The following is a 26815-nucleotide window of genomic DNA, read 5'->3' as shown; positions in this document are numbered from 1 at the left end:
CTCCGAAATTATAAAGCCAGAGTTGTCTTAAGTAAAAACTTTTGGAGCTAGTTAATTTTGGCAAAGGCATCGTCTGCTGCAAATCCATAGTTAAATACACTGTATTGGGGCTTTTTTCGGCATTTATCCTATCTCGTTTTTGTTGTTGATAAGCCTGCTTGTAATTTTCTTTGTGCTCTTCATTGTCTAATCCTGCATCACATGTGCAGCAGGTGTCGCTTTTTGGCTGCCCAAAAGAAAGATTAAAGTGTTTTGAAAAAATTTAGTGCACTGTAAGTGCACTTTTTCACCAAATATTTTTTAGGGAACTTTTGTTCTTTACATGACTCGATGTACAGCTTATACATTTTTTGTAAATTTAGTAAAGGTGAGAGATATAATTTATTAATATTTTTATTCCTGGAGTAATGGGACTGCTCTGATGGAAATTTTTGGATGTGAGAAATAATAAAATGTATTACTTCCTCTGAATGTTTGTGGGGCCTGTTTTTATGAACACCTCATTTATCTGGAGTAGGCGCGGTGGAACCCGATTTAAGTTTGTTCTGAATCAGCTGATTTTTTTTAGCAGAAATTTGGTAGAGATTCATAAAAACCGATTTACACGCAAACCTTTACTCCTTTTTAAAAGTAAGTCGATATTTAAAAGAAAATAGCTTGTCCTTTTGCCTGTCTGTTCTATGGCGTGCAACTGGCTGAAACAAAATACTACTAAATAGCAGAGCATTTTTGGAATTAATGTCTAGGAAATAAATTTTTTTTAAAATGCTTGTTCTAGCTTCTTCATCAAATTTGGAGTGACATTGCAATCTACATTTGTCTCTTTTGCATAAAATACCAACCTCAATCTTTTTACTTGGAATTAACTTTCCTTTTTGCGACATATAGGTAACTCTCTCCCTTCTCCCTAGATATTGCTGCTTTTTTTCTTTTCCATTCATGTTCCCTTCTCTTTCTTGTTCGAGAAGTTTTTTCAGGCAATTCAAATATTTTTCTTTTTACTCTTTCAACAGGATTCAAATCACTAAGTGGTTCTGTTTGCATATCTGTTGCATCCGGATCTCTATTTTCCCTTTCATTCTGTTCTGCATTGCGTTTTTTTCATTTCAATATGTGTAACTTTAACTCCAGAATCTACTTTTTTTTTCTTTTTTTTCTGGCGTTCCCCTGGAAAATCAGAAAAGTTACTACTATCTTCATCAGAGCTACTTGATAGATTATAGTTATCCGAAAAACCATTGTCAGAAAAATCTAAAAAACTATGTTGATGTAGAAAATAAAAAGAAAATTAAAATAAAACTTTACCTATATTGTAATATATTTTAACAGGGATCTTCATAGTTAAATCGGGATTTACTGGTGGAACGGCAATATGCGGAAGACACATAGTGTAACTATAGACATATAGCAGACAACATTGGGGAATTCATACTAACATTTTCGTGAATTGGGCCTAAAAAATATTTTAATTTATTGGAGGTAAAAAAAAGAAACGAAATATATTATGTAAAAAGTTTAAAACATACTTAAGAATGGTTTTGTAGATGAAAAGCAACTAATATCTTTTGAAGCTGAGGTACAATCTCTTTCGAAAGGTCCATGCTCAGATATATTTGAAGCGTCATCAATATCGGAATCTAAAAACACAAGTAAAAATACTTAGCACTCATTTTGCATATGTTTTTTAAGATAAAAAAACATTTCTTCAAGATTAATTAAAAACGTTTAATTTTCAGGAAATTATAGATTATTATTCAAAACCCCTTCACTAAAAACCCCAAAATTTTTGATTATTTAAATGGTTGTTTTTGTAACATTGCTAGGGACTGCTGTATGATAAGCTTTTTCTAAAAACCTTGAGGCATATATACTTACCATTACAGACCATAATTTTTGCACGTTGCAGCATTAACTTTGTCCTTGATGACATATTTTCACTGTAGGAGTTCGGTAATTACACTTTTTAGCAATTTTCATACACAATATTATACTTTTTTGAAGAAAAACTGCACAATTACCAGGCACAAAATATATACAAACCTCAATTTACGGACCTATGTACCGATTAATAAGGTCTAAAATAAAAAGCGACCAAGTTAAATAGATAAAGGATTCATGTACATGCATCTCAATGGATAAAGGATCTAAGTCCAATATTTTGGTTTGTTTAGTGGATGAAGGAGCTATGTACATAAAAAACCTGTACATAGATATTTTATCAATTATTCATTGGAAAAAAATATGTACATCACTCCTTTATCAGCTAGATATTTTAGCTATTATTGATCGTAGAGACACCAAACCCGAATCAAAAGATAACTACATGTTGTTACATAGATCCTTCATCCACTTGTGTCTTCATTTCTTTTAAATACGTGAATAAGTCTATTTTCATCTTCTTTTCAATTTTTTTTGAGCATGTGAGATAGTAATTTCTAAATTGATTTTTGCTATAAGTCTTCTAATAATTCTCCAGCTTTTTTAAATGATTTTTTGCTCTTTTTGATCTTGTGCGCACAGATCGTGTAAAATGGCCTGTGCCTTTTTTTAGTTTTCTTGAAAACTTCAGAATTATTAAATACAAAATCAATTCTATTAAAATCGGGGTTTTCGCACCATTCCCATGTTTCTAGAGGTTATTGGTGTCGTTGATTTTAACTTTAAGGGAAAAATATTGGTTAATCTTTGCCAACGTGTCTGTTACTCGAGTGTCCGAATTTTCATATTTGAATCCGCGCAATAAGATGTTGTCTCTTCTATTACTTTTTTGCAATAGAACTTGACAATTTTTAACTTTTTTGAGTTATTTTTTATATTCTTTAATCGTAACATTGTCTTCGCTTTTCTATATTTTATCTGTTATAAATTGAGTTTATTTTTGAAACCCTGATTGTTATAAAATTAACAGTTTATGTGTAAAAGCGAGAAAAACTTAATTTCAAAATAATTCAGGCAGTGATAGAGAACGGAATAAGGATGGAAAAAAAATCATTTTACTTTGAAGAATATCAGGGCTTATCTTAACTAAATGGTGTTTTTAATACGTCATTGTATAACCTGCATAAGGAAAACACGATTTTCAGATCATCCAGACAAGGACAAAGAAATTATGGGTGTAAGTCAAGCAGCAGGTCCGACGGTGGAGTGAACGGTTATTTGATGCGCGTCTATATGCGCAATTAGCAGACGGTAGACTAAACGGTTCTCGTTGTTGATTAAATTCAGGGTTATGTGAATTTAATCCACGGTTGACTGAATGATTAAAATACTTTTTACAGTCTCTCAAGTCAGGATTACTGTGGTTAACTTATCATTAAAAAGTTAAGTAAATTAAATCGTTAAATTGGATCAATTGCTTTTTAAAAATAATTATAGAAATCTCGAAATTGGCTTTCATCACCTGAATAAATTGAAAAATAATTCCAGGCACTTCTTCACAAAAAAAATCGTTAATTTGACTTTAATTTCCTGGTTGATCAAACTTTACACCATTCCTGTGTTTTTCCATATTTGTTTTAAGAATTTTGGAATTTGCTTTAAAAAATACCCAAGCATGATTTTTTTAATTTTTAAAATTTATTTGTTGGGCGCCAAAATTTTTTAATTAGTCGTGAAATTTACAATTTATTTATTAATTTAATTTCAGGACCAATTTAATCATATAATCTGTAGTTTAGCTAATACTTATTAAAAAATTATTCGTACTACTAGTAGATTCCATTAAAATTTTTTTATTTGTTGAAAACTTCAACCTACTTACTTCAAATACTTTAGTTGTTACTAAAATAGCAAAATACTGTTTAATCGAATTCAATTATTCAATTTGTTACCTAATATGAAATTGAAACTTCAACCTACTTACTTCAAATACTTTAATTGTTACTAAAATAGCAAAATCCTATTTAATCGAATTCAATTATTCAATTTGTTACCTAATATGGGTACTTTCCAAAGCTTTTACCAAATTTATTCGTTATTACCCTTTTTTGCATAGAATCGTCAAATCTTTGTTTTCTCGAAGTTTGTTTTTATATACACCCACGCCTTTTTTTAACCTGCATAAGAAAAACACGATTTCCAGTTGATCCAGACTAAGACATGGAAAAGAAATTATGATCATAGAATAAACAGCAGGACGGACGGAGAATTGAACGGTCATTTGATAATTGTACTTAAACTCACAATTAACAGATGGAGGACTGAACGGTTCTCATTGCAGTGGTTTTTAAACCAGGATTAGGTGGATTTAGTCCACGATTAACTCTCACAGTTAAAACGTTTTTTTTAAGGGACTACCTCAAATAAGGGTTACTGCGGTTAAAGTATAATTAAAAATATTATTAAATTTTTAAATTGGCTTTAATTGCCTGGAAGAATTAAGAAAATTATTCCAGGCACTTAAGAATTTTTAATTAACTTAAACAGTTCAGTAATAGTTTCTGCGGCAGTGAAATAATCCCTTTTACAGACAGTAATAGTCCATTACATCAGCCTTCTAATGAATTTTAACGATTAACGATTTTTAACTTAAAGACTATAATCTTTTAATTTCTCGGGGGGAATTGCACTGTAAATTCGTCCCTTTTTACCACACCATTGCCACGCATATCGGTCCGAACCAAAACTCACCCCCAATCCTGTAACATGACGATTTTTCAAATTACGTAAAATGTGTTCGCGCCTTGCGAGCACTGGAACGTAAACAAGCAAGTGGCTGTCGCCTGCACGGTCCAGATATCTGGACATTCAAAAGGCACCAAAGGCACCGGGGATAAATATCCATTTTAGATTTGCGCCATTGAACTGCATACGAATTGCGGCCGCCGTATTATAGAGCGGAAGAATTTTAGTTTTATGCACTTGCTTGCCGGCTTTGAGGGTATACGACGCGACGTACTGTTGCCGTTTTAATAAATTTTCAATTTATATTATAAATAGTATCTTGACCTATACATAATAGACCTTAAATAGACTTACTCTTAAAGGGATTGGTTGGGTAAATAAAGGGTCTTCCTGACTTTCTAAATGACAATTTTCAAGTGCCTGGAATAATTTTTAAATTTTTCTAGGCAATTAAAACCGATTTCCAAGTTCCTTGAATGATTTCTACCATACAATTGATCCAACTTAACGATTCTTTTGAGCAAATAAAGCCAATATTCAAGTACCTGGAATATTTTTTATAATCTTCTAGGAAATTAACGCCAATGTTTAAAATCCTGGAATAATTTATCCCAGGCATTTAAAGCCAACTTTCCAGTATTTGGAATAAGTTTTTAGTTTTTCTGGGAAATCAAACTCAATGTAATGATTGGTTCAGACAATTGGAGCCAATTTTTAAGTGCCTGGAATATTTTTTTAAAGTCTTTCAGGCAATTGAAGCCAATTTAACAATTTAATTAAATTTTTAATTATAGGTTAACCGCTGTAGCCCTTATTTGAAAAGATTTTTAACAATGAGAGTTAATCATGAAGTAAATCCACCTAAGACCCCTGGATGCAATGAGCAATGAGAACCGTTCAGTCCTCCGTCTGTTACTTGTGAATTTACAGGTATCAAATGACCGTTCACTCCTCCGTCCGTCCTGCTGTTTAGTCTACGACCATATTTTTTCCATGTCTTTGTCTTTGTCTGGATCAACTGGAAATCGGGTTTTTCTTACGCAGGTTAAAAAAATGAGTAGGTGTATATAAAAACAAACTTCGAGAAAACAAAAATTTGACGATTCTATGCAAAACAGGCTAATAACGAATAAATTAGATAAAAGCTTTAGAAAGTACCCATTTTAGGTAACAAAATGAATAATTGAATTCGATTAAACAGGATTTTGCAATTTAAGTAACAATTAAACAAATAGTTGAAGTTTTTAACAAATAAATTTTAAGGGACTCTACTAGTAGTACGAATACATTTTTAAGGAGTAATAAATTAACTGCAGATTTCATGATTAAATTTAAAAAAAGGAACTTAACGAATTTGCAAAGTTTTGTGATTGAATGAATAAATTTGTAATGAAATTTTTATAAATAAATCTGTGTTTAAAGAATAAATTTACTTACAAGTTTTATTCAACAAATTATGCATTTAATAATTTAACAAAATTTCTTAGTCACTTATTTAGTAAATAAATTGTAAATTTCACAGATAATTAAGCTGCAAATTATATAATTTAGAAATGGATGGAAATTTTGGGGCCCAACGAATAAATTTTAAAAATCATGCTTGGGTATATTTTAAAGTAAATTCCAAAATGCCTAAAACAAATATGGAAAAAACACAGGAATGGTGTCAAGTTTGATCAATTCTTCCAGAAAATTAAAGTCATATTAACGATTTTTTTTGTGACTCTTAAAGGGATTGGTTGGGTAAATAAAGGGTCTTCCTGACTTACTAAATGACGTCATTAAACTGTGGTGTAACATCACAAATGCCATTAATGAACTCATTAATACCTATTACTCCTTATGGTTACTCACTCAATTATTTTAAACGTCGGATATTGTATCAATGTAGACTATTTCAATTTAATAAAAATCAGTCGTATAAAAACAATTGATTTGACTCTTCTTTACCCTAAAGAAATAAGCAGTATTTCTACAAAACTTAAAAAACTTGGCGCTTTTTACCTTTATAAAATCAGCAACAAACAGCAGAGCATTAAACAACTCTTAGATAAAAACCCACCTGACTACCAAAGAGATGTTATCTTAAAATAATTCCCTTCGACCCGCCACAATATAATCTCGGTCCTAAGAGTTTCCCTTCTCTGTGTGCCCGACGTTAAACATAATGCAGCAGGAACGAATTCCGCTCTGGTAGAGCCCTTTAGGTACATCAGACGGAACGTACGTCGAATTTCAGCAAAGCAAAGGTTGGCGTAGTATTTAAGATGGCAACCCACCCCTCTCAGAAACTAAGTTAAATAAGGCCCCAAAAGGCGGCTGCCGCCTTTGAATTATTTCCTATTATACGATTTGAGACAATGCGGCTCTTAGACAAAGAGGGCGCTCCCATCTTTGGTGGCATGCGATAAGATTTGTCTTTGAGATATTGTTTCCTTGTTCTATTTATACCTTCTGTGATGACGAGGGAAACCCTGATTCAGGTTATAAAATTAACAGATTATGTGTAAAAGTGAGAAAAACTTAATTTGATTGAAATGATCCAGCAGTGATAAAGAACTGAATAAGGATGGAAAAAAATTCATTTCACTTTGAAGGATACCAGGGAGAATCTTAACTAAATAGTGTTTTTAATACGTCATTGTGTAACCTGCATAAGAAAAACACGATTTTCAGATCATCCAGACAATGACAAAGAAATTATGGGTGTAAGTCAAACAGCAGATCCGTCGGAGGAGTGAACGGTCATTTGATGCGCGTGTACATGCGTAATTAGCAGATGGAGGACTGAACGGTTCTCGTTGCTGATTAAATTCAGGGTTATATGAATTTAATCCACGGTTCACGGAATGATTAAAATACTTTTTACAGTCTCTCAAGTCAGGATTACTGTGGTTAACATAAGTTAAGTTAATTAAATCGTTATATTGGCTTTGATTGCCTGGAAGAATTAAAGATTTATTCCAGGCAGTTGAAAATTGCTTTTAGCTCTCTGAACCAATCTTTCCATTACTTAAAAAAATCATTAAATTGGATCAATTGCTTAATAAAAATAATTATAGGAATCTCGAAATTGGCTTTCATCATCTGGAAAAATTAAGAAATTATTTCGGGCACTTCTTCACAAAAAAAATCGTTAATTTGACTTTAATTTCCTGGAAGAATTGATCAAACTTCACACTAGTCCTGTGTTTTTCCATATTTGTTTTAGGAATTTTGGAATTTGCTTTAAAAAATACCCAAGCATGATTTTTTATTTGTGAAATTTATTTGTTGGGCGCCAAAATTCCCATAAATTTCTAAATTATAGAAATTTTCAGCTTAATTATTAAGACACTTTTCTTTATATTTTTATCATAAATATTTCATTACAAGTTTATTCATATAGTCACAAAATTTTGCAAATTCGTCAAGTTCTTTTTTTCGAATTTAATCATGAAATCTGCAGTTTATTTAATACTTCTTAAAAATTTATTCGTACTACTAGTAGATTTCATTAAAATTTATTTGTTAAAAACTTCAACTATTTGTTTAATTGTTACTTAAATAGCAAAATCCTGTTTAATCGAATTCAATTATTCATTTTATTACCTAAAATGGGTACTTTCCAAAGCTTTTATCAAATTTATTCGTTATTAGCCTGTTTTGCGTAGAATCGTCAATTTTTTGTTTTCTCGAGGTGTGTTTTTATATACACGCACTCCTTTTTTAACCTGCGTAAGAAAAACACGATTTCCAGTTGATCCAGACAAAGACAAAGACAAAGACATGGAAAAAATATGGTCGTAGACTAAACAGCAGGACGGACGGAGGAGTGAACGATCATTTGATACGTGTAAAGTATAAAATATAATAAAAAAGTCACAAGTAGCAGACGAAGGACGAACGGTACTCATTGCTCATTGCATCCAGGGGTGTTTACTTCATGATTAACTCTCATAGTTAAAAAGCTTTTCAAATAAGGGCTACAGCGGTTAACCTATAATTACGAATTTAATTAAATCGTTAAATTGGCTTCAATTGCCTGAAAGAATTTAAAAAAATATTCCAGGCACTTAAAAATTGGCTCTAATTGTCTGAACCAATCATTAAATAGACTTTGATTTCCTGGAAAAATTAAAAAATGATTCCAATCACTTGATAGTGGCTTTAAATGCCTGGGATAAATTATTCCAGGATTTTAAAAATTGGCGTTAATTTTTCTAGAAGATTGGAAAAAATATTCTAGGTACTTGAAAATTGGCTTTATTTGCTCAAAAGAATCAATTGCATGGTGGAAATCATTCAAGGAACTTGGAAATCGGGTTTAATTGCCTGGAAAAATTTTAGAATTATTCCAGGCACTTGAAAATTGGTTTCAATTTCCCGAAATAGAAATCCTTACTTTGACTTCAATTGCCTCGAATAACTGATATAATTTTACATCATTCCTCTGTTTATTCATATTCTTTCCAGGAATTTGCTTCAATAAGCACGCATTTTAACCTAATTTATTCGTTTAATTATTCGCCAGTTTTGTTACTTAAAATAGGGTGGATTTTTGAACGCTTTCATCAAATTTATTCGTTAACAGCCTGTTTTGCTTAAAACTAAGAATAAAATATTCGTTAAATTTCTTTTTTTCTTTTATATTTGGTCAGAAATTTTATTTTTAAAAACACCCACAATTTTTTATTTATTCGTTGGGCGCCAAAATTTCTTCTAAGTTTCTAAGTTTCTTATTTTTTCTGTGTGTTTGCATAATTCGTTAAATTTACTATTTATTCATTAAATGTGTACTAACTCGGTCGTTCTCGTCACTATTCGTGTACGAGTGCATTAGCATGGTTGTCATATTGGGCGAAAAGTAGCGCAAATTCAAGCCAAATACGGTTTTAAATTCCTCTTTTTAAGTTTTTAGGTTTATCGTATATTTGTTGTCAAATTAGCCGATAATTCGATTTCCACGGGCGTCCAAACCATTAATTTGTTAATTCACGGTCGGTCAGTTTTATTACGGTCGAAATTGTAAAACGCGGATATTTTTTATGCCGCCAATTTTGACATTTTTGTTTGCGACATTATGCATTCGATCGTAATTGCCTAATGCTTGATTATACTCGTAAAGCCCTTTTATCCAATAATAAAGCGTGCACTTTTTTTTGTTTAGGTTAATTAAAAAAATGGCTATTTTCCAAGCCTTTCTTACCGGAAAACACAATATTAGGGCTGGCAAGTACTGGGCTTTAATTAAAGTTTGCGCCCGGCCAATTAGCGATGCTTTTGTTTCATATTTTAGTCGCGCATTTATCGATTTTACTCGCGAACAAAGCGTAATCCCGTAACCTATATTTAATTTTAGGTTGATTTTTTATTTTGGTTTTGCCATACGTGACGTGCATCAGGCAAAGAAGAGAATGGTGATTTAATTAGGGCTCTCTAGCGAGGGTTATGAAAATCATATGGCATATCTGATTATTTCCTGTTGATTGTCAAACTTTTCTCTTTTAAATAATATAATCAAATTCTGTTGGGCCAAGTTATAGTCACCTTTATTAGTAGACTCTCTCTGCACTATTTTTCTTTAATTGAACATTTTACGTAAAAAAAGGATTGTCTTCTGCTAAACTATCATGTCCCAATTTTATTGATTTTTAAACTAAATTGCGAGGTCTTAATGTAAATTTTATAATTTCAAAACTTCGGATTTTGAGCGTTAAGAAATTGAGATTTTATGGTTTTGTTGTTCAATTTTAACGTTACTTAAGGTTAAGTAATCAGAATTTCAAGAACTTAATAAAGTTCAAGATTAAAAGTTTTCATTTAATGCGTTAAGATTTTCCAAGGTTAAAAAGGTTGCCATTTTAAGGATTAAAGATAAAATTCAAGATTTTTCATTGGAGAGTTGAATTCTGTTAACGATTATGGTGTTTTAAGGTTAGGAGCGTTTTTTCTCTGAAGCGTTAATGTTTTCTAATAATAAATAGTCAAAATTTCAACATAACACAACACGTTCAACATAAGAACTTCTTTGAAAAATAGAAGTCAATATGTAAACTTAAAGAGTATTAAAAGCCTAAAATCAAATATACTTAGAGGATAATAAACAAGATCTGGTAGAAACTAATAATAATGATTTGGGTTGGATTGGGTAGGTCGTCTAGCCATTGCCGAACGGGAAGAACATAGTGAGGAGGAGCGCCGTCTTGCTGAAAATATATTTCAGACGACGAGTTTCCAGATAAATGGATAGGGCGAAGGGAGCCTATAGAATGGCCTGCTAGATTTCCTGATATAACGCCGCTAGACTTTTTTCTATAGGGTCATTTTAAATCTATTGTGTTTACTCCCCAACCTAAAAGTTTGAATGAACTTCGTCAACGCATCATCCCAAAACATGTTTTTGAAAATGTCCGTCAGGAATTTGAACATTGCCTATATCATTGTTTGGCCATAAATGGACAACATTTTGAACACTTATTAAAATAAAAACTGATATTTTCATGTTCTTGTTTTCTACCTGAACAAAGTAAGATAAGCAAAGATTTTTTTTAATTTTCTCGAAAACGAATCGACCGATTTAAAAAAATCAAACGTCAAAATAAAAGACTTCGAAAGACCTTTTAAACAAGCTATTACTCGATACCCCTTGCCATTTAAAATTTTTAAGGGGATGACCCTGGGGGGCAGAGGGTGAAAGGGGATGAAATAATTTAAGGTTCGAAAGTTGTCCCCCTTGACAAGCCTTTTGACGTATTTCGGAGTTTTTTTTTTTAACAGTGGTTTTCGATAAATCCGTGGTGGGAAGTTTTTAAATGAACACCCTGTATATTCCTAATGATATATCTCAAAGCCACCCATATAAATTTTAATTCCAAGATGGCGTCCATCCGCCGCCATTTTGAAACTGGATCAGCTGTTAAAAATAAATTCAAAAAAACCGCCGTCGTGTCCACCGCCTACTCCGCAAAGTCTGCCGCCGCCATGTCATTCAACCTCGGCCGCCTACGATCGATTCGCTCGGCACACTAGAACATCGCGTATCACAACTTGTACGGTAGCCATTCCCAATAAAGTTAGTTTATTTTCGTGTAATATTAAAAGCGGAACGCAGTTATTTTTAACTGTTGGGACGCTGCATAACGGCAGTTTTCGGGATATCCTCGGTATCTTCTGTTTCACTTCAATTGCCCGATTATATAAGGTAAATATCGTTTCTTGTCTTTGTTGTTCGGTAGGTACATAACCTTCAATTTGCTCACAGGTTCGCTGTATAGACTAGCTTAGTTTTATCCCTTATATTAGTTTGCTCCCTTCTTTTTAAGCAAAATGTATGGTTTTAGGTAAACAATGATAGCAATGAAATACATTTAGTGCGGAATTAAGGATTATGTTATTTTTTTATCGGGAGTGTCCAACACCAGTAGTTCTCAAGCGTATTTCTATATTTAATTGGAAAGGTCCGTGCAAAAGTCTTGGTATATTAATATATGAATTACTTCAAAACATGTGGAATAATAGTCTGAGAGAGATGGAAGAATGATTGCTACGGCTTTACTTTATGACCTATTGCATCAAGATGAACAAAGACAGCATATGAATATTTGAAGAGTTTCTGCTCCTGCAGTTTTACTTCTCCACCATGAGCCTATTGAATACTGGTCTGACAGAGATGGAACATTGATTTATTTTGCTTCATTGTAATACAAGAAGATGCACAGATGTAGGACCACAAAGACCTGAAGGCTGTTATTGCTCTTAATAAATGACGGTTTCAAAATGGCGGATGGGTGCCATCTTAGCAACATTAGTATATGAACTTCTTCACACAAATACTGTTGCAGCTGCTAAATAACGGTTTAACAGAGATGGAATATCCATTTGTATTAGCCCAATGAAAGAAGAGCAACAAAGAAAGTATTACTACTAATAAATGTGGTTTCAAATTCTAAAATGGCGGAATGAATTTCCTTCATTTATTTACTCTACCATGGTGTTCTCTTAGACCCAGTAATTAGGAGTACAGTAAACTCAGTGATCACTGAGTCTATTTAAAAAAAGTTTGGTACCACTGGAAAGCTCAATTAATTTTCTTCATTAATTTATTTTATAAAAATTGTTATAAGGAGACATACAGGGTATTTTATTAGACACGCTAATTAGAAGTATAGTAAATTCGAATCCCTGTATCTCAGTTATCATTGAGCCTATTTAAAAATGTTTAGTACCGCTGAAAAACCTATTTAATTTTCTTCAATTATTTACTATTCATAAACTTTCATACGTTCATTCCTTAAGGAGATATACACTCGGATAGGTGCCGTCTTAGTACATTAATATATGAACAAATAAATTAGGGTAGAGATGGAAAATTAATCTGTGCACTTTTATGGCATGACACAATACCAGAAGATGAACAGAGATAGCACCACAAAAACTTGAAGAGTCTAACTGCTTCTAATAAACGGCAGTTTGACATTTCAAAATGGCGGATTGAATTTCCTTCATTTACTTACTCTACCATGGTGTTCTCCAAGACACAGTAATTAGAAGTACTGTAAATTCAACCCCTGTAATTCAGAAATCATTAAGTCTATGTAAAAATGTTTGGTACCACTGGAAAACTCATTAAATTTTCTTTATTCATTTATTCTACAAAATTTTGTGTTAATCCATCTCTTAAGGAGATATACAGGATATTCTATAAGAAACAATAATAAAATATACAGTAAATTCAAATCCCTGTATCTCAGTTATTATTGAGCCTATTTAAAAATATTTAGTATCACTGGAAAGCTCATTAAATTTACTTCATTTACCTACCCCTTATAAATTTTCATACGTCCATTCCTTAAGGAGATCCACGTTTTCTTCATGACCTAATGCAAGAAGATAACAACGTAGAAACTATTATTATTGCATAATATTCCAATTAAATGACAGTATTAAGTTGCAAAATGGCGGATGAATGCCATCTTGTTTTTTTCAAACTCAAGCTATTTTGGTTGAAATTTAAGTGTCATTCTAGAATATGTCATCCAAGATGGCGTCCATTCGCCATTTTTAATATCACCAATAATTCAAAGTTGCTCTATCTGAACGTACTCGGAAATGATTTCGTAGAGGAAGAAAAGATTGTGGGAAAAGGAAAGAAACAACATGAAACTGAAAATGAATTGAGAGAAAGAGATGGTAGTTGATAAACACATAGACACTTTGAAGGAAAAATAAGGACAAAAGAAAAAGAAAAGTAGAAGTTATGAGACCCTCGAAATTTAGCATAATTATCCATTTTTGTTTATTTAAACACCGATCAGAGCTGTGCCTCTAACATTCTTTTAATATTATTAAAATGAACATTGTTAAATAACTTTTTTCACTCACTCAAAGGCAAAATATAATTACAGACAATTCCACTGTCCTCCATCCTCAATTAAAACTTCTGGAAATAAAGGAATGCAATTAACGTCGTCACTTTGTACACTAACGAACCGAAATCCCTTTCATCTGCAACTCTTTCTAACTCTACATATATATATAAACCCTTCACATCCACTCCTCACTAATGCGTTGTTTAATTTCAGCAAACATGAACGACACCACCAAGAGATTTCCACCAGAAGACCGTTTAGGACCTTTGTTAAATCAGCACGTTAAAACAATATTAGAATCGGGATTACTCCTGGACGAGGATTACGAAGTGCTTTTGTCCGCCGCTAATTTTAAATTGTACCCACACGAAACCCGAAGATTATCCTTAGGGATTGTTTTTGGTGGTGGTGTGGCCGTCGTCGGGTCACTACTTCTCGCTTTTAAAATTAAGCGGCCATCGGTGATAATTCCTGCGGCTGCAGCGAACACTTTCCTGTTTTATTTGGGGAGAAATGCTCGGATTAAGTGGGAGAGGAGGGAGGAAGCTGTACCAGTGCTGGTGCGAAGCTTACTTAAGCTAAGAAGGCTTAATTTCACTGTGTTGCGTTATTTGGCAATGAGAGGAGAGCAGTCGCCGGTAGGATTTAACGAGAGCGTCAACGAGTTTCTTCAAAGTTTCTTGAAACACCAGCAGGAGTATTTCGAGGAATTATTGAGGCACTTAGGTGCCCTGGCCGAACACACTTTGGAACTCCAAGAAGACTTTAGGGCCCTAAAGGATTTTGACCCAAAAAGCCTTCTAAATGGTGAACCTACTGAGGAAACTTACCAGCAACTTCTCTCAACAGTTCAAGACATTTACACCATTCTAGTATCAAAATACTTGAACTATTTGGGGTTAGTTTGGCAAGAATATCTTAACCATCAACACATAAACGTGCAAGAAGTCTTAGACAATAAAATATATGCCTTTAAAGCCAAAACTGATCAGCACACTATGAATCTTCAACAAGAGTTCAACAATCTGAGATATAGTGCTTCAAAGAAGCTAGAAATCAGCAAATCAACCTCCTTTAGTAAAAACATATCCGGAAACCTCCGGAAAACCCTTGATGCCACCATAAACAGGCTCTCATTAATACTGGAACAATCCAGAACAGTTTTAAGCAGAATTGAAGAGGTAGAGGATAACCAGGATGTTAAAAACCTGGAAATTGCCTTAAAAGACCTTAGGGAGCAAGCTCTAAGTACTTACGAGTCTCTTGATGTACTTTGCAAACTATTCGGAATTTTATCAGAAGCAAATAACCAAACAGTAAAAGCTTTTAACCCAAAAACAAGTGTTGACACAACCACAAAAAATGCTCCTACAGTAAACTTTGACGATGCCACTGAAGCTTTAGAAGAAAACTTTGAGCTGTATATTCCTGAGGGTGCAGAAGAGGATTTATCTGATGATGCCATGAACTGGGATGATCAGGCGGGAAAGTATTTGAGTCTCATGGTGAAGGAGCTTAAGCAATCACTAAAGCAGCACGAACGGTTCATCGCAGCCAGAAATAAGAGAGGAGTGATCCAGGAGGAAGAACCGAAAGAACATAAGGAGAGTGCTGTTCCTAAATTTGACCTTAAAGTTGTCAATGAGAATGTTCCTCATTCCTCCGAGTTGCTTCCACCTCCACCTCCTCCTCCATTGCCTCCCGCAGAAGCTCTCGATGGCAGTGAGGGAGTTTGTGTGAGTGAGTCTAAGAATAGTTTGTTGGACAGCATCAGGACTTTATCCGGACAACTTCAGAGGGAGGAGGAGGTGTTTGGGAGTGAGGGTTCTAGTGAATCTAGTGAGTGTTAACGGAGAGTTTGTCTAATTGTAAATGGATACCAGGTCCTCATTCCACACAATTCTTGATGACAGTATGAAGAAGGGATTGCATGAAAATTTTGTTTGAGCTTTATTGAACTTCAAGTGGGATGAAGAAGGGGTTGATCGTGAAGTTCAAGTGGATCTAGATGTACGATTTGTTGAAATAAATTAGCTTTTATTAATTTTGTGTGTTTTTTTTTTCATTGGATACGAGAGGGTCATTAGACGAATAGAAATTGTGATGATTATTGTTTAAGGGAATTTAAGGAAAAATTATTCCAGAGGCTGGAATAATTTTTCTCAGATTAGAGGATGAAGAAAAATTCTTCATCCTCTTATTTCTTAAGAGGATGAAGAGATACACATAAAATCACTCCAATTTTATGAATGTAGTTAAAATGAATTGACTAAACTGCCTGGAAGGAATAAAAAATTTTTCACCACCTCCAAGATTCAGCTAATTCAAACACAGCATCCTTTAGCGACACATTCTTTAAACATTGAGCAATATCTTCATCATCTTGTACAAGTACCTCTTGCAGCAGCCTTTTTCGATATGTGACTTTGAAATTTTGGATCACATTCTGGTCCATCAGCACCAACCAGTGCAGTGCAGTTAGGTGGAAGAAACATGACTTGAATATTACCATCATGGCTGGCTAATTCTTGGCCTGGTCTGTGAGCTGAAGTATTGTCCAGTATTAAAAGGGCTTTTTCTTCAAAATTATTGATTCGAAGATACTTTTTTATGCTTGGTACGAATTCACTGTGGAATCATTTTTCGAAGATAACAGGATCAATCCAAGCACTTTTTTGGTTTCGCTAACAGACAGGTAGGTTGCTGTTTTTGAATGGTCTTGGATTTTTTGATTTACCGATCACAAGCAACCTCAACTTATGTCGGCCACTTGCATTTGCGGAAGGCATAAATGTAATTCGGTCTTTACTAATTTTACGACCAGATATTCAGATTCGTCCGCGTTATAGATTTGCTCTAAAGAAAGACCGAGTTGCTCAATTTTTTGTTTGAGTTCTATACGACAGCATTTTCGTCACTCGACAGCTTTTCCCCGGTAACTTTTAACGGGCGGAACCCAAATCTGTGTTTGAAGCCTTGAAACCATCCTCTGCTAGCTTCGAAGTTGACTTCTTCGTCATTATTCATTTCTGTGAAAAATTGGCGAGCCTTTTAAAGTATGATTGCTTTGGAAATTGGTGCCTCTGTGTAAAAACCATGTATACACTGCATCTTCAACATCAGAAAATTCCGCTTTACGCATCGTTTTTCTTGTTCCCGGCCCTTTTTCAGTACGCGACCCATAACGATTAATTTCACTCTTTTTTTTCTTGATATCGGATATTGTTGACTTCCCGACATTAAAGTGTGTCGTGAATGAACATCCGGAATCCAGCAGACGTAAAATTTCAGCCTTTTGTTTAAGACTTAATGTGACATGCTTACGTTTAGAATCCATGGTTTATATAAAATATGCGATACATATACATATATGCAGCGTGCAACTCACAACACAACTAAATAACTGTACTCTTTCCATAAGACACGTCAAAACAACTATAAAATCACGCAACGTCTTGCTGCAAGAACAAACTTACTTTCTTATTTTCTTAACGCTATTCACATTAAGAAAATCAATCGTTTTATCATGAATAACCTTTAAAAAATTTTTGAGAACACACTGAAAAGAGAAATAGGTCTATAATTTTTTTAATGTTGCTTTGTTTAGCCTTTTTAAAGATTGGAACGACTACCGATCTTTTTAACTGCCTTTCGTTTTCCCTATTTTCCAATAAAAAAATACCCTAAGTTCCTGGAGAAATATCCTTAAAATACGTGCCAATTGGTTAACATTATAAAAAAATGGAAAAACTCTAGAAGCCATTACAAAATAAGCCACAATAAAATTGCGGAATTTAAACTTCATCGCCTCTATCTGTTCTTTTTCACCTCGAACGCGTAAAACGGGACCGGAAGCACTTTTATTGATGCAGCACCCGGAGGCGATAAATTCTTCTTCTTGCCGTCGTCGTGGAGGCGCGCGAAAAGGAATGGAAATTCTAATCTCGCCATGCCCCATTTCTCCTAATCCTAAATCACACTTTCCGCCCGGCTATATCGAAAAAAAGAGCCTGTTTTGAGCGAAAATTAAAAACAAAAAAAATGGCAGCATATTAATTTTACTATAACCCGTAACGCTAATGGTTCACTGTCGCCTTACTAGCGTTATTCCCCATGTTACAGCCGCCGAACATAGGCGTAACAATTAATCAAATTAGAATTAATTAATCTCTAGGGAAACATGATAGTTAGCTCGGAAATGGGAGTGAGGGCAAAGGGAAAAAGGGGGAGGGAGCGGTGAACAACCGGGAAATTTTAGGTCAGAACTGACCTCCGGAACATTTTTTAGCTTTGAGGGGCTTATTAGGGTCTAAAAATATAACAAGAAATATACCATTAATATAACCAAACTCAAACGTATAGAATCAACTATTGTAAATACTGCAACGTAACCACGTATCCTTTTTTCTTAAGTAATTTTTCAATTTTTAGACAATAAAGCTATTCATGATAAAAAAGATACTATTTCAAAAATTATCCTAAAATGACATTTAAAGTCTTACATATAAATTACATACTACTATTTTGAAATTGAACCAAGCTTCCCTGAGATATACAATTTCAATAAAATCATATAAAGTCCATGAGTCAAATTAATTTGGAAGGTCATGATGTTTTTAGTCGAATAAACTGAACTTTAAGGTAATAATTTTTTAATTTTGATTTCTTTTAGATAGTTGGAGTTATTTTTCACATTTTCAAAGCAGTTGAAATATTCTCTCTATATGTTTTAAGCTTTTGCACGAATTTTACTGTTAGCAGCCAAATAGGGCCATATTTTGCTTTTTTTCGGCCACTAAAGTAATTTTTCATGTGTTTCAAACCTTTAGGATATTTCTTTAATTTGTCCAGGAAGTTGAGAAGCATTTCTGGCAAGCAATTTTTTCAAACAACTGAAATATTATTGTATGTAACTTATATTTTTAAAATTTTTTTCTAGGCTGTTGAAGCTATTTTTCTAGGCAGCTAGAGTGTTTGAAACTTTTGCAATAATTTTTTTATTTTTTTTTTAGGCATTCAGGGTTATATTTCGTATTTTTCCAGGCGATTTAAGTCATTCTTTTCCATGTGTCAAGGATTTTTTTTTATTTCTTCTAGGCAGTAAATTGATAATTTTTTACAACTTTCCATACACTGAAATAAATTCTAATTTCTTTCAGATAGTTAGGATTATTTTTTATACTTTCAAGTCAGTTCAAATATTTTTTTATATATCTTTAGAACTTCTTAAATTTTTCAAGCATTTATGGTGAGATTTCACTTTTTTTTTCAGGCAATTGAAGTCATTTCTCATGTGTTTCAAGTTCCTAGAATATTTTTTTTAATTCTTCTAATTATTGTTCTTTAACAATTTTTTTACGTCTCTCAATTCACTGGAATAATTTTTTATTTCTTCCAGGCAGTTGCAGTCATATTTCAATTTTTTTCCAGTCAATTGAAGGTATTTTTCATATAGTTCAAGCTCCTGAAATAATGTTTAATTTTATTCCAAGCAGTTGGTAATCTTTAGAACTTCTGCATTAATTCTTAAATTTTTCAAGCATTTATGGTGAGATTTTACTTTTTGTTTCAGGCAATTGAAGTCACTTCTCATGTGTTTCAAGCTCCTGGAATAATTTTTTTATTTCTTCTAATTATTGGTCATTTAATAATTTTTGACGTCTCTTTATTCACTGGAATAATTTTTTCTTTCTTCCAGGCAGTTGAAGTCATATTTAAATTTTTTTCTAGGCAATTGAAGGCATTTTTCATATAGTTCAAGCTCCTGGAATAATGTTTCATTTTATTCCAAGCAGTTGATAATCTTTAGAACTTTTGCATTATTTCTTAAATTTTTTAAGCATTTATGGTGAGGTTTTTTTTCAGGCAATTGAAGTCACTTTTCACGTGTTTCAAGTTTCTGGAATAATTTTTTTATTTCTTCCAGGTAGTTGAAGTCATATTTCAATTTTTTCCAGGCAATTGAAGGCATTTTTTATATAGTTCAAGGTCCTGGAATAATGTTTCATTTTATTCCAAGCAGTTGATAATCTTTAGAACTTTTGCATTATTTCTTAAATTTTTTAAGCATTTATGGTGAGGTTTTTTTCAGGCAATTGAAGTCACTTTTCACGTGTTTCAAGTTTCTGGAATAATTTTTTTATTTCTTCCAGGTAGTTGAAGTCATATTTCAATTTTTTCCAGGCAATTGAAGGCATTTTTTATATAGTTCAAGGTCCTGGAATAATGTTTCATTTTATTCCAAGCAGTTGGTAATCTTTAGAACTTCTGCATTCATTCTTAAATTTTTCAAGCATTTATGGTGAGATTTTACTTTTTTTTAGGCAACTGAAGTCACTTCTCATGTGTTTTAAGCTCCTGGAATAATTTTCAATTTTAATCTAAAAATTGCTCATTTAATAATTTTTTACGTTTCTTAATTCACTGGAATAATTTCTTATTTCTTCCAGGCAATTGAAGTCATATTTCAATTTTTTCCAGATAATTGAAGGCATTTTTTATATAGTTCAAGCTCCTGGAAAAATGTTTAATTTTATTCCAAGCAGTTGGTAATCTTTAGAACTTCTGCATTAATTCTTAAATTTTTTAACCATTTATATTGAGATTTTACTTTTTGCTTCAGGCAATTGAAGTCACTTCTCACGTGTTTCAAGCTCCTATAATAATTTTTTTATTTCTTCTAATTATTTGTCATTTAATAATGTTTTACGTCTCTCAATTCACTGGGATAATTTTTAATTTCTTCCAGGCAGTTGAAGTCATATTTCAATTTTTTCCAGGCAATTAAAGGTATTTTTTACATAGTTCAAGCTCCTGGAATAATGTTTCATTTTATTACAAGCAGTTCAGTAACTTTTTGTAATTTTATAAGCAGCTTAAATATTTTTTACACGTTTCAAGCTCCTAAGCAAACTTTTAATTTGATCTACACAATTTCCACACCTTAGCATGTGTTTACTAGAATAACTTATAGTACAGTACAAAATTTTAACTTATACATGAGAACAATCAAATCAATTTTACTCTTCAATCTATAGACTACTTCTCAACCCATTTTAATTCACCAGGCAATTTTCAAGCAGCATAATTTAGGTCTTGTTACCCCCAGTTTTACCATTATGTTCTTTTTGGAGTTTCTTAGATTAGTTTTATTGTATTTCAATGCGCTTTGTCATATTTTATCATACTTTTCTGTTTTTAGTTGTGTTTAATAATTTGTCGATTTATTTCTTTAAAATTTTAATTAAACTTTGATTTAACTGAATTAGACTTTATTGTATTTTAGCTTCATATCTCGACCTTATTTTAACTCGCTGAAATAGTTAAACCGCTTAATTACCTAAATGATACCTGGATAAATTTTTTTTTCAGGCAGTATCATTAATAACCATCAATTTTTTGAAAATATTTCTAGGCAATTGAGTCAAAATAATTTTATTATTCCAAGCAGTTGATTTCATGTTTCGACTTTATTCAAACTAACACTAATAATGAAACCACTAAATAAAAATTCTTACTCAACTGCCCAGGATAAATACGTATTTTTTTATTCTTGGTTGTTGATTCATTGATTTACCATCATTTCTTTATGATTTTTTCCAGACAATTGAGTCAAAATAATAATTAAAGATGAATAGAAATATTATTCCAGGCAGTTAATTCCATGTTTCAACTTTATCTCAACTGCCTGGAATAGTGCAACCACTTAATGGCCTGAAATTACCAATATTAATTCGAACTCAAGTGCTTGTCATAAATAGCTATTTTTTTTTATTCCAGGAAGTTGAGTCATTAATTAACCATCAATTTTTTAAAAATATTTGCAGGCAATTAAATACAAATATTTGTATTATTCCAGGCAGTTCATTCCATGTTTCGACTTTATTTCAACTGACTGGAATAGTGCAACCTCTTAAGTGCCTGGACTAAATACTGCCTAAAACTGCCTAACAATAAAAATTAAATAGCTGCGAAAATTGCCCTTACTATTAGGCAGAAATGAATAATTATTCAGTAAGCTTGAAATGCATACGTTTTTTTCTTTAATATATAAATGTACAAAAAATTACCCCAACTGCCTAAAAGAAATGTGAAATTCTTAAAAAACTGAGCAAAATAATTGACTTTCAGATTGGAGCCTCAGGTTGGTCTGACACTAAATCACAAAATAATTTTACTACTAACCAAATTGGTTTGTGTGTACTTAAAACGCATTTTTCTCAATTTTTTCTCAAAAAAAAAATTACTCAAATTATTTGGTAAAAACGGCAAATTAATAAAAAAGAATGTCAACTAATTAATAAATTGTGACAAATGACCCCAACTGTCTGTCCGAAAAATATTATCCCAGGAAGAAAAGCGGCTGAAGATATGTCAAAAATGTCCCTAAAAATGTGCAAAAAATTAACTGTCTGGAAAACAAATAATTCCAGTAACTTGGATGCATAAAAAATTATTTCAACTGGCTGGAAAGATGGAAAAAATAGCCTGAAGGGGTGAGTGGGATAAATTAGGGAGAAAACAAATCTGGGTTAACTTGAGAACTACCGATTGTCTAAATACCACGCAAAAATCAAGAAACTTTACCAAAATTAAAGAACAGCTGCATCGCGTAAACTCCGATTAGTTTTCTTCATTTAGGACTTTCGCACTGCGATTTTCGTTTCTTAAAATTTATTCAATTACCCGAACAACCGCTTTGAAAGTTTCGGCGAAACTCCCGTCCCACAAACAGGCCGCATGTCGACAAGGGCATTTTAAAATTCACATCTGGACTGCGGAATTCCAGACCGGTAATACGCGACCGGCATTTTCAGTCGATTATCAAAAAACTTTTCCGGAATTAACCGCGGCGAATTGTTGACTTATGGAACTTTCGTTTTGTCGAAATCAAAGGGTTTCATCAAATGGATTCAATTAGGGGCGAACAGGTTCAGGAAAATCAGAAAATTATTGTATATATATATTAACAACAAAAGGAGTATTTTAGAGCTAAAAATCAGGAATAATGTCCTAAGTAAGGGAGAGATATGGATGATGAGACATCATCCATAATGTATCCAAAGCTCAAGAGGTTACTGTAGTAACAAATATGGAATCCCAAACCAATTTTTTCTCCTCGTCTTATATGTATATTGTCCGGATGTAAATTGACGAGACCGGAAATTAATTCAAATTTTATTCCGCACAGTCGCCGAAGGAGCAGTAAATAAAAAAAAGGAGAGAAAGAGCATGTTTTCTGAATAATTTGATTTGCGCCACGTCTGCATGAATTATTCAAAAAGTGTCGTAACCTCTCTGTGGTTTTCCTTCGGATCCAATATACATCCCTTAAGCATTGACAGTTAAGGGCTTAAGATTTATGTGTAAAACCCGACGTATTTTATTTTTTTAACGGGGTCAATTATCCGCATATATTGAAACAGAAAAGGATGCGGACTCTGGCATAAGCAACTTTTTCGGCATTGCCAGCATACTGGCCTCGTTTTCCTTCTCGGAGTTGTTTGGCAATGGGCCAAAATTATTCCATGGCGGCCTACGCAGCGATTTATAATTCGGCCGAAAATGTAAAAACCCAAAGGGCCGGCATACGCCCTTTTGTTCTCCGTTGCTGACTCTACAATAACAACCCCCCCGGATTATATTCAAATAGCTCACCATGCCGTTTCCAGCATAGTTTTCTTATATACATGTGTGGAATCCAGAATGTTTGTGATTTTAAACCGGGGCTATTTTAGGGTGAAGTTTTTGCTGATTTTGTTTTATTTCATTTATTTCTTCACCACCCTATATATACTATATATAGGGTGCGTCATAGTACAATAAAACATCTATGTCTCGACCTTAAGTTATGACTCAATTGCTTAAAAATTGTTTTAAAAATTAATGATTATAAATGAATCAACTGCCTGAAACAAAAAAAATTATCCCAGACAGTTGAGTTAGAATTTGCATTTGTAATTTTAGGCAATTAAGTAGTTTCACTATTCCAGTTAGTTTAGTTAAGTCAAAACATGGAATTAACTGCCTAATAACGAAATAATTTTTACTCAATTGCCTTTTTCCAGGCAATTGTTATATATCATAAAAATTATCGTTAATCAATGACTTCACTGTCTAAAATTTAAAATAAATACATATTTATCCTAGGCAGTTGAGATCGAATTTTTAATGGTAATTTGATGTAGTTAGGCGACTTCACTATCCCAGGCAGTTGAGATAAAGTCAAAATAAGGAATTAACTGCCTGGAATAACGAAATAATTTTTACTCAATTATCTGTTTTCAGGCAATTGTCATATGTTATAAAAATTATCGTTAATCAATGACTTTACTGTCTAAAATTTAAAATAATACTGCCTGGAATAACGAAATAATTTTAACTCAATTGCCTATTTCCAGGCAATTATCATATGTCATAAAATTTATCATTAATCAATGATTTCATTGTCTGAAATTTAAAATAATACTGCCTGGAATAACAAAATAATTTTAACTCAATTGCCTATTTCCAGGCAATTGTCATGTCATAAAAAATATCGTTAATCAATGACTTCACTGTCTGAAATTTAAAATAATACTGCCTGGAATAACAAAATAATTTTAACTAAAATGCCTATTTCCAGGCAATTGTCATATGTCATAAAAATTATCGTTAATCAATGTCTTCACTGTCTGAAATTTAAAATAATACTGCCTGGAATAACGAAATAATTTTAACTCAATTGCCTATTTCCAGGCAATTGTCATATGTCATAAAAATTATCATTAATGAATGACTTCACTGTCTGAAATTTAAAATAATACTGCCTGGAATAATAAAATAATTTTAACTAAAATGCCCATTTCCAGGCAATTGTCATATGTCATAAAAATTATCGTTAATCAATGTCTTCACTGTATGAAATTTAAAATAATACTGCCTGGAATAACGAAATAATTTTAACTCAATTGCCTATTTCCAGGCAATTGTCATATGTCATAAAAATTATCATTAATGAATGACTTCACTGTCTGAAATTTAAAATAATACTGCCTGGAATAACGAAATAATTTTAACTCAATTGCCTATTTCCAGACAATTGTCATATGTCATAAAAATTATCATTAATGAATGACTTCACTGTTTGAAATTTAAAATAATACTGCCTGGAATAACAAAATAATTTTAACTCAATTGCCTATTTCCAGGCAATTGTCATATGTCATAAAAATTATCATTAATGAATGACTTCACTGTCTGAAATTTCAAATAATACTGCCTGGAATAACAAAATAATTTTAACTCAATTGCCTATTTCCAGGCAATTGTCATATGTCATAAAAATTATCATTAATGAATGACTTCACTGTCTGAAATTTAAAATAATACTGCCTGGAATAACAAAATAATTTTAACTCAATTGCCTATTTCCAGGCAATTGTCATATGTCATTAAAATTATCATTAATCAATGACTTCACTGTCTGAAATTTAAAATAATACTGCCTGGAATAACAAAATAATTTTAACTCAATTGCCTATTTGCAGGCAATTGTCATATGTCATAAAAATTATCGTTAATCAATGACTTCACTGTCTAAAATTTAAAATAATACTGCCTGGAATAACAAAATAATTTTAACTCAATTGCCTATTTCCAGGCAATTTTCATATGTCATAAAAATTATCGTTAATCAATGACTTCACTGTCTGAAATTTAAAATAATACTGCCTGGAATAACGAAATAATTTTAACTCAATTGCCTATTTCCAGGCAATTATCATATGTCATAAAAATTATCATTTATCAATGATTTCATTGTCTGAAATTTAAAATAATACTGCCTGGAATAACAAAATAATTTTAACTCAATTGCCTATTTCCAGGCAATTGTCATGTCATAAAAAATATCGTTAATCAATGACTTCACTGTCTGAAATTTAAAATAATACTGCCTGGAATAACAAAATAATTTTAACTAAAATGCCTATTTCCAGGCAATTGTCATATGTCATAAAAATTATCGTTAATCAATGTCTTCACTGTCTGAAATTTAAAATAATACTGCCTGGAATAACGAAATAATTTTAACTCAATTGCCTATTTCCAGGCAATTGTCATATGTCATAAAAATTATCAATAATAAATGACTTCACTGTCTGAAATTTAAAATAATACTGCCTGGAATAACGAAATAATTTTAACTCAATTGCCTATTTCCAGGCAATTGTCATATGTCATAAAAATTATCATTAATGAATGACTTCACTATTTGAAATTTAAAATAATACTGCCTGGAATAACAAAATAATTTTAACTCAATTGCCTATTTCCAGGCAATTGTCATATGTCATTAAAATTATCATTAATCAATGACTTCACTGTCTGAAATTTAAAATAATACTGCCTGGAATAACAAAATAATTTTAACTTAATTGCCTATTTGCAGGCAATTGTCATGTCATAAAAATTATCGTTAATCAATGACTTCACTGTCTGAAATTTAAAATAATACTGCCTGGAATAACAAAATAATTTTAACTCAAATGCCTATTTCCAGGTCTTAAAATGTCATAAAAATTATCGTTAATCAATGACTTCACTGTCTGAAATTTAAAATAATACTGCCTGGAATAACAAAATAATTTTTAATCAATTGCCTTTTTCCAGGCAATTGTCATATGTCATAAAAATTATCGTTAATCAATGACTTCACTTTTAAGTCTTTTCACTATTCCAGTGAGCTAACTTAAAGTCAAAACATGGAATTAACTGCCTGGAATAACGAAATTATTTTTCCTCAATTGCCTGGAAACATTGTCAAAAAATGGATCGTTAATCAGTGACTTTACTGTTTGAAA

The 26815-nt window shown here is 32.2% G+C and overlaps 1 protein-coding gene across 10 annotated transcripts in view; it reads left to right on the top strand.

The window, feature by feature from the left end:
• Nucleotides 1–26815, top strand: part of LOC126746053 (complexin) — a 361290-nt gene that overhangs the window by 231052 nt on the left and 103423 nt on the right. For 6 of the 10 annotated variants that reach the window (XM_050454146.1, XM_050454143.1, XM_050454145.1 and 3 more), the window contains one exon: nucleotides 14187–16018. The exons of 3 other annotated variants lie outside the window; for them this stretch is intronic. In XM_050454146.1, coding sequence (XP_050310103.1) covers nucleotides 14187–15823 — 1637 coding nt within the window. In that variant the 3' untranslated portion in view covers nucleotides 15824–16018. Of the gene's footprint in view, nucleotides 1–11603; nucleotides 11807–14186; nucleotides 16019–26815 lie in introns of those variants that run through there. One more of the 10 variants, XM_050454148.1, reaches the window with a different exon arrangement.

This window comes from Anthonomus grandis, chromosome 17 (genome assembly GCF_022605725.1).
Source record: "Anthonomus grandis grandis chromosome 17, icAntGran1.3, whole genome shotgun sequence".
Lineage (NCBI taxonomy): Eukaryota > Metazoa > Arthropoda > Insecta > Coleoptera > Curculionidae > Anthonomus > Anthonomus grandis.
This window is presented reverse-complemented; position numbering and strand designations above follow the sequence as displayed.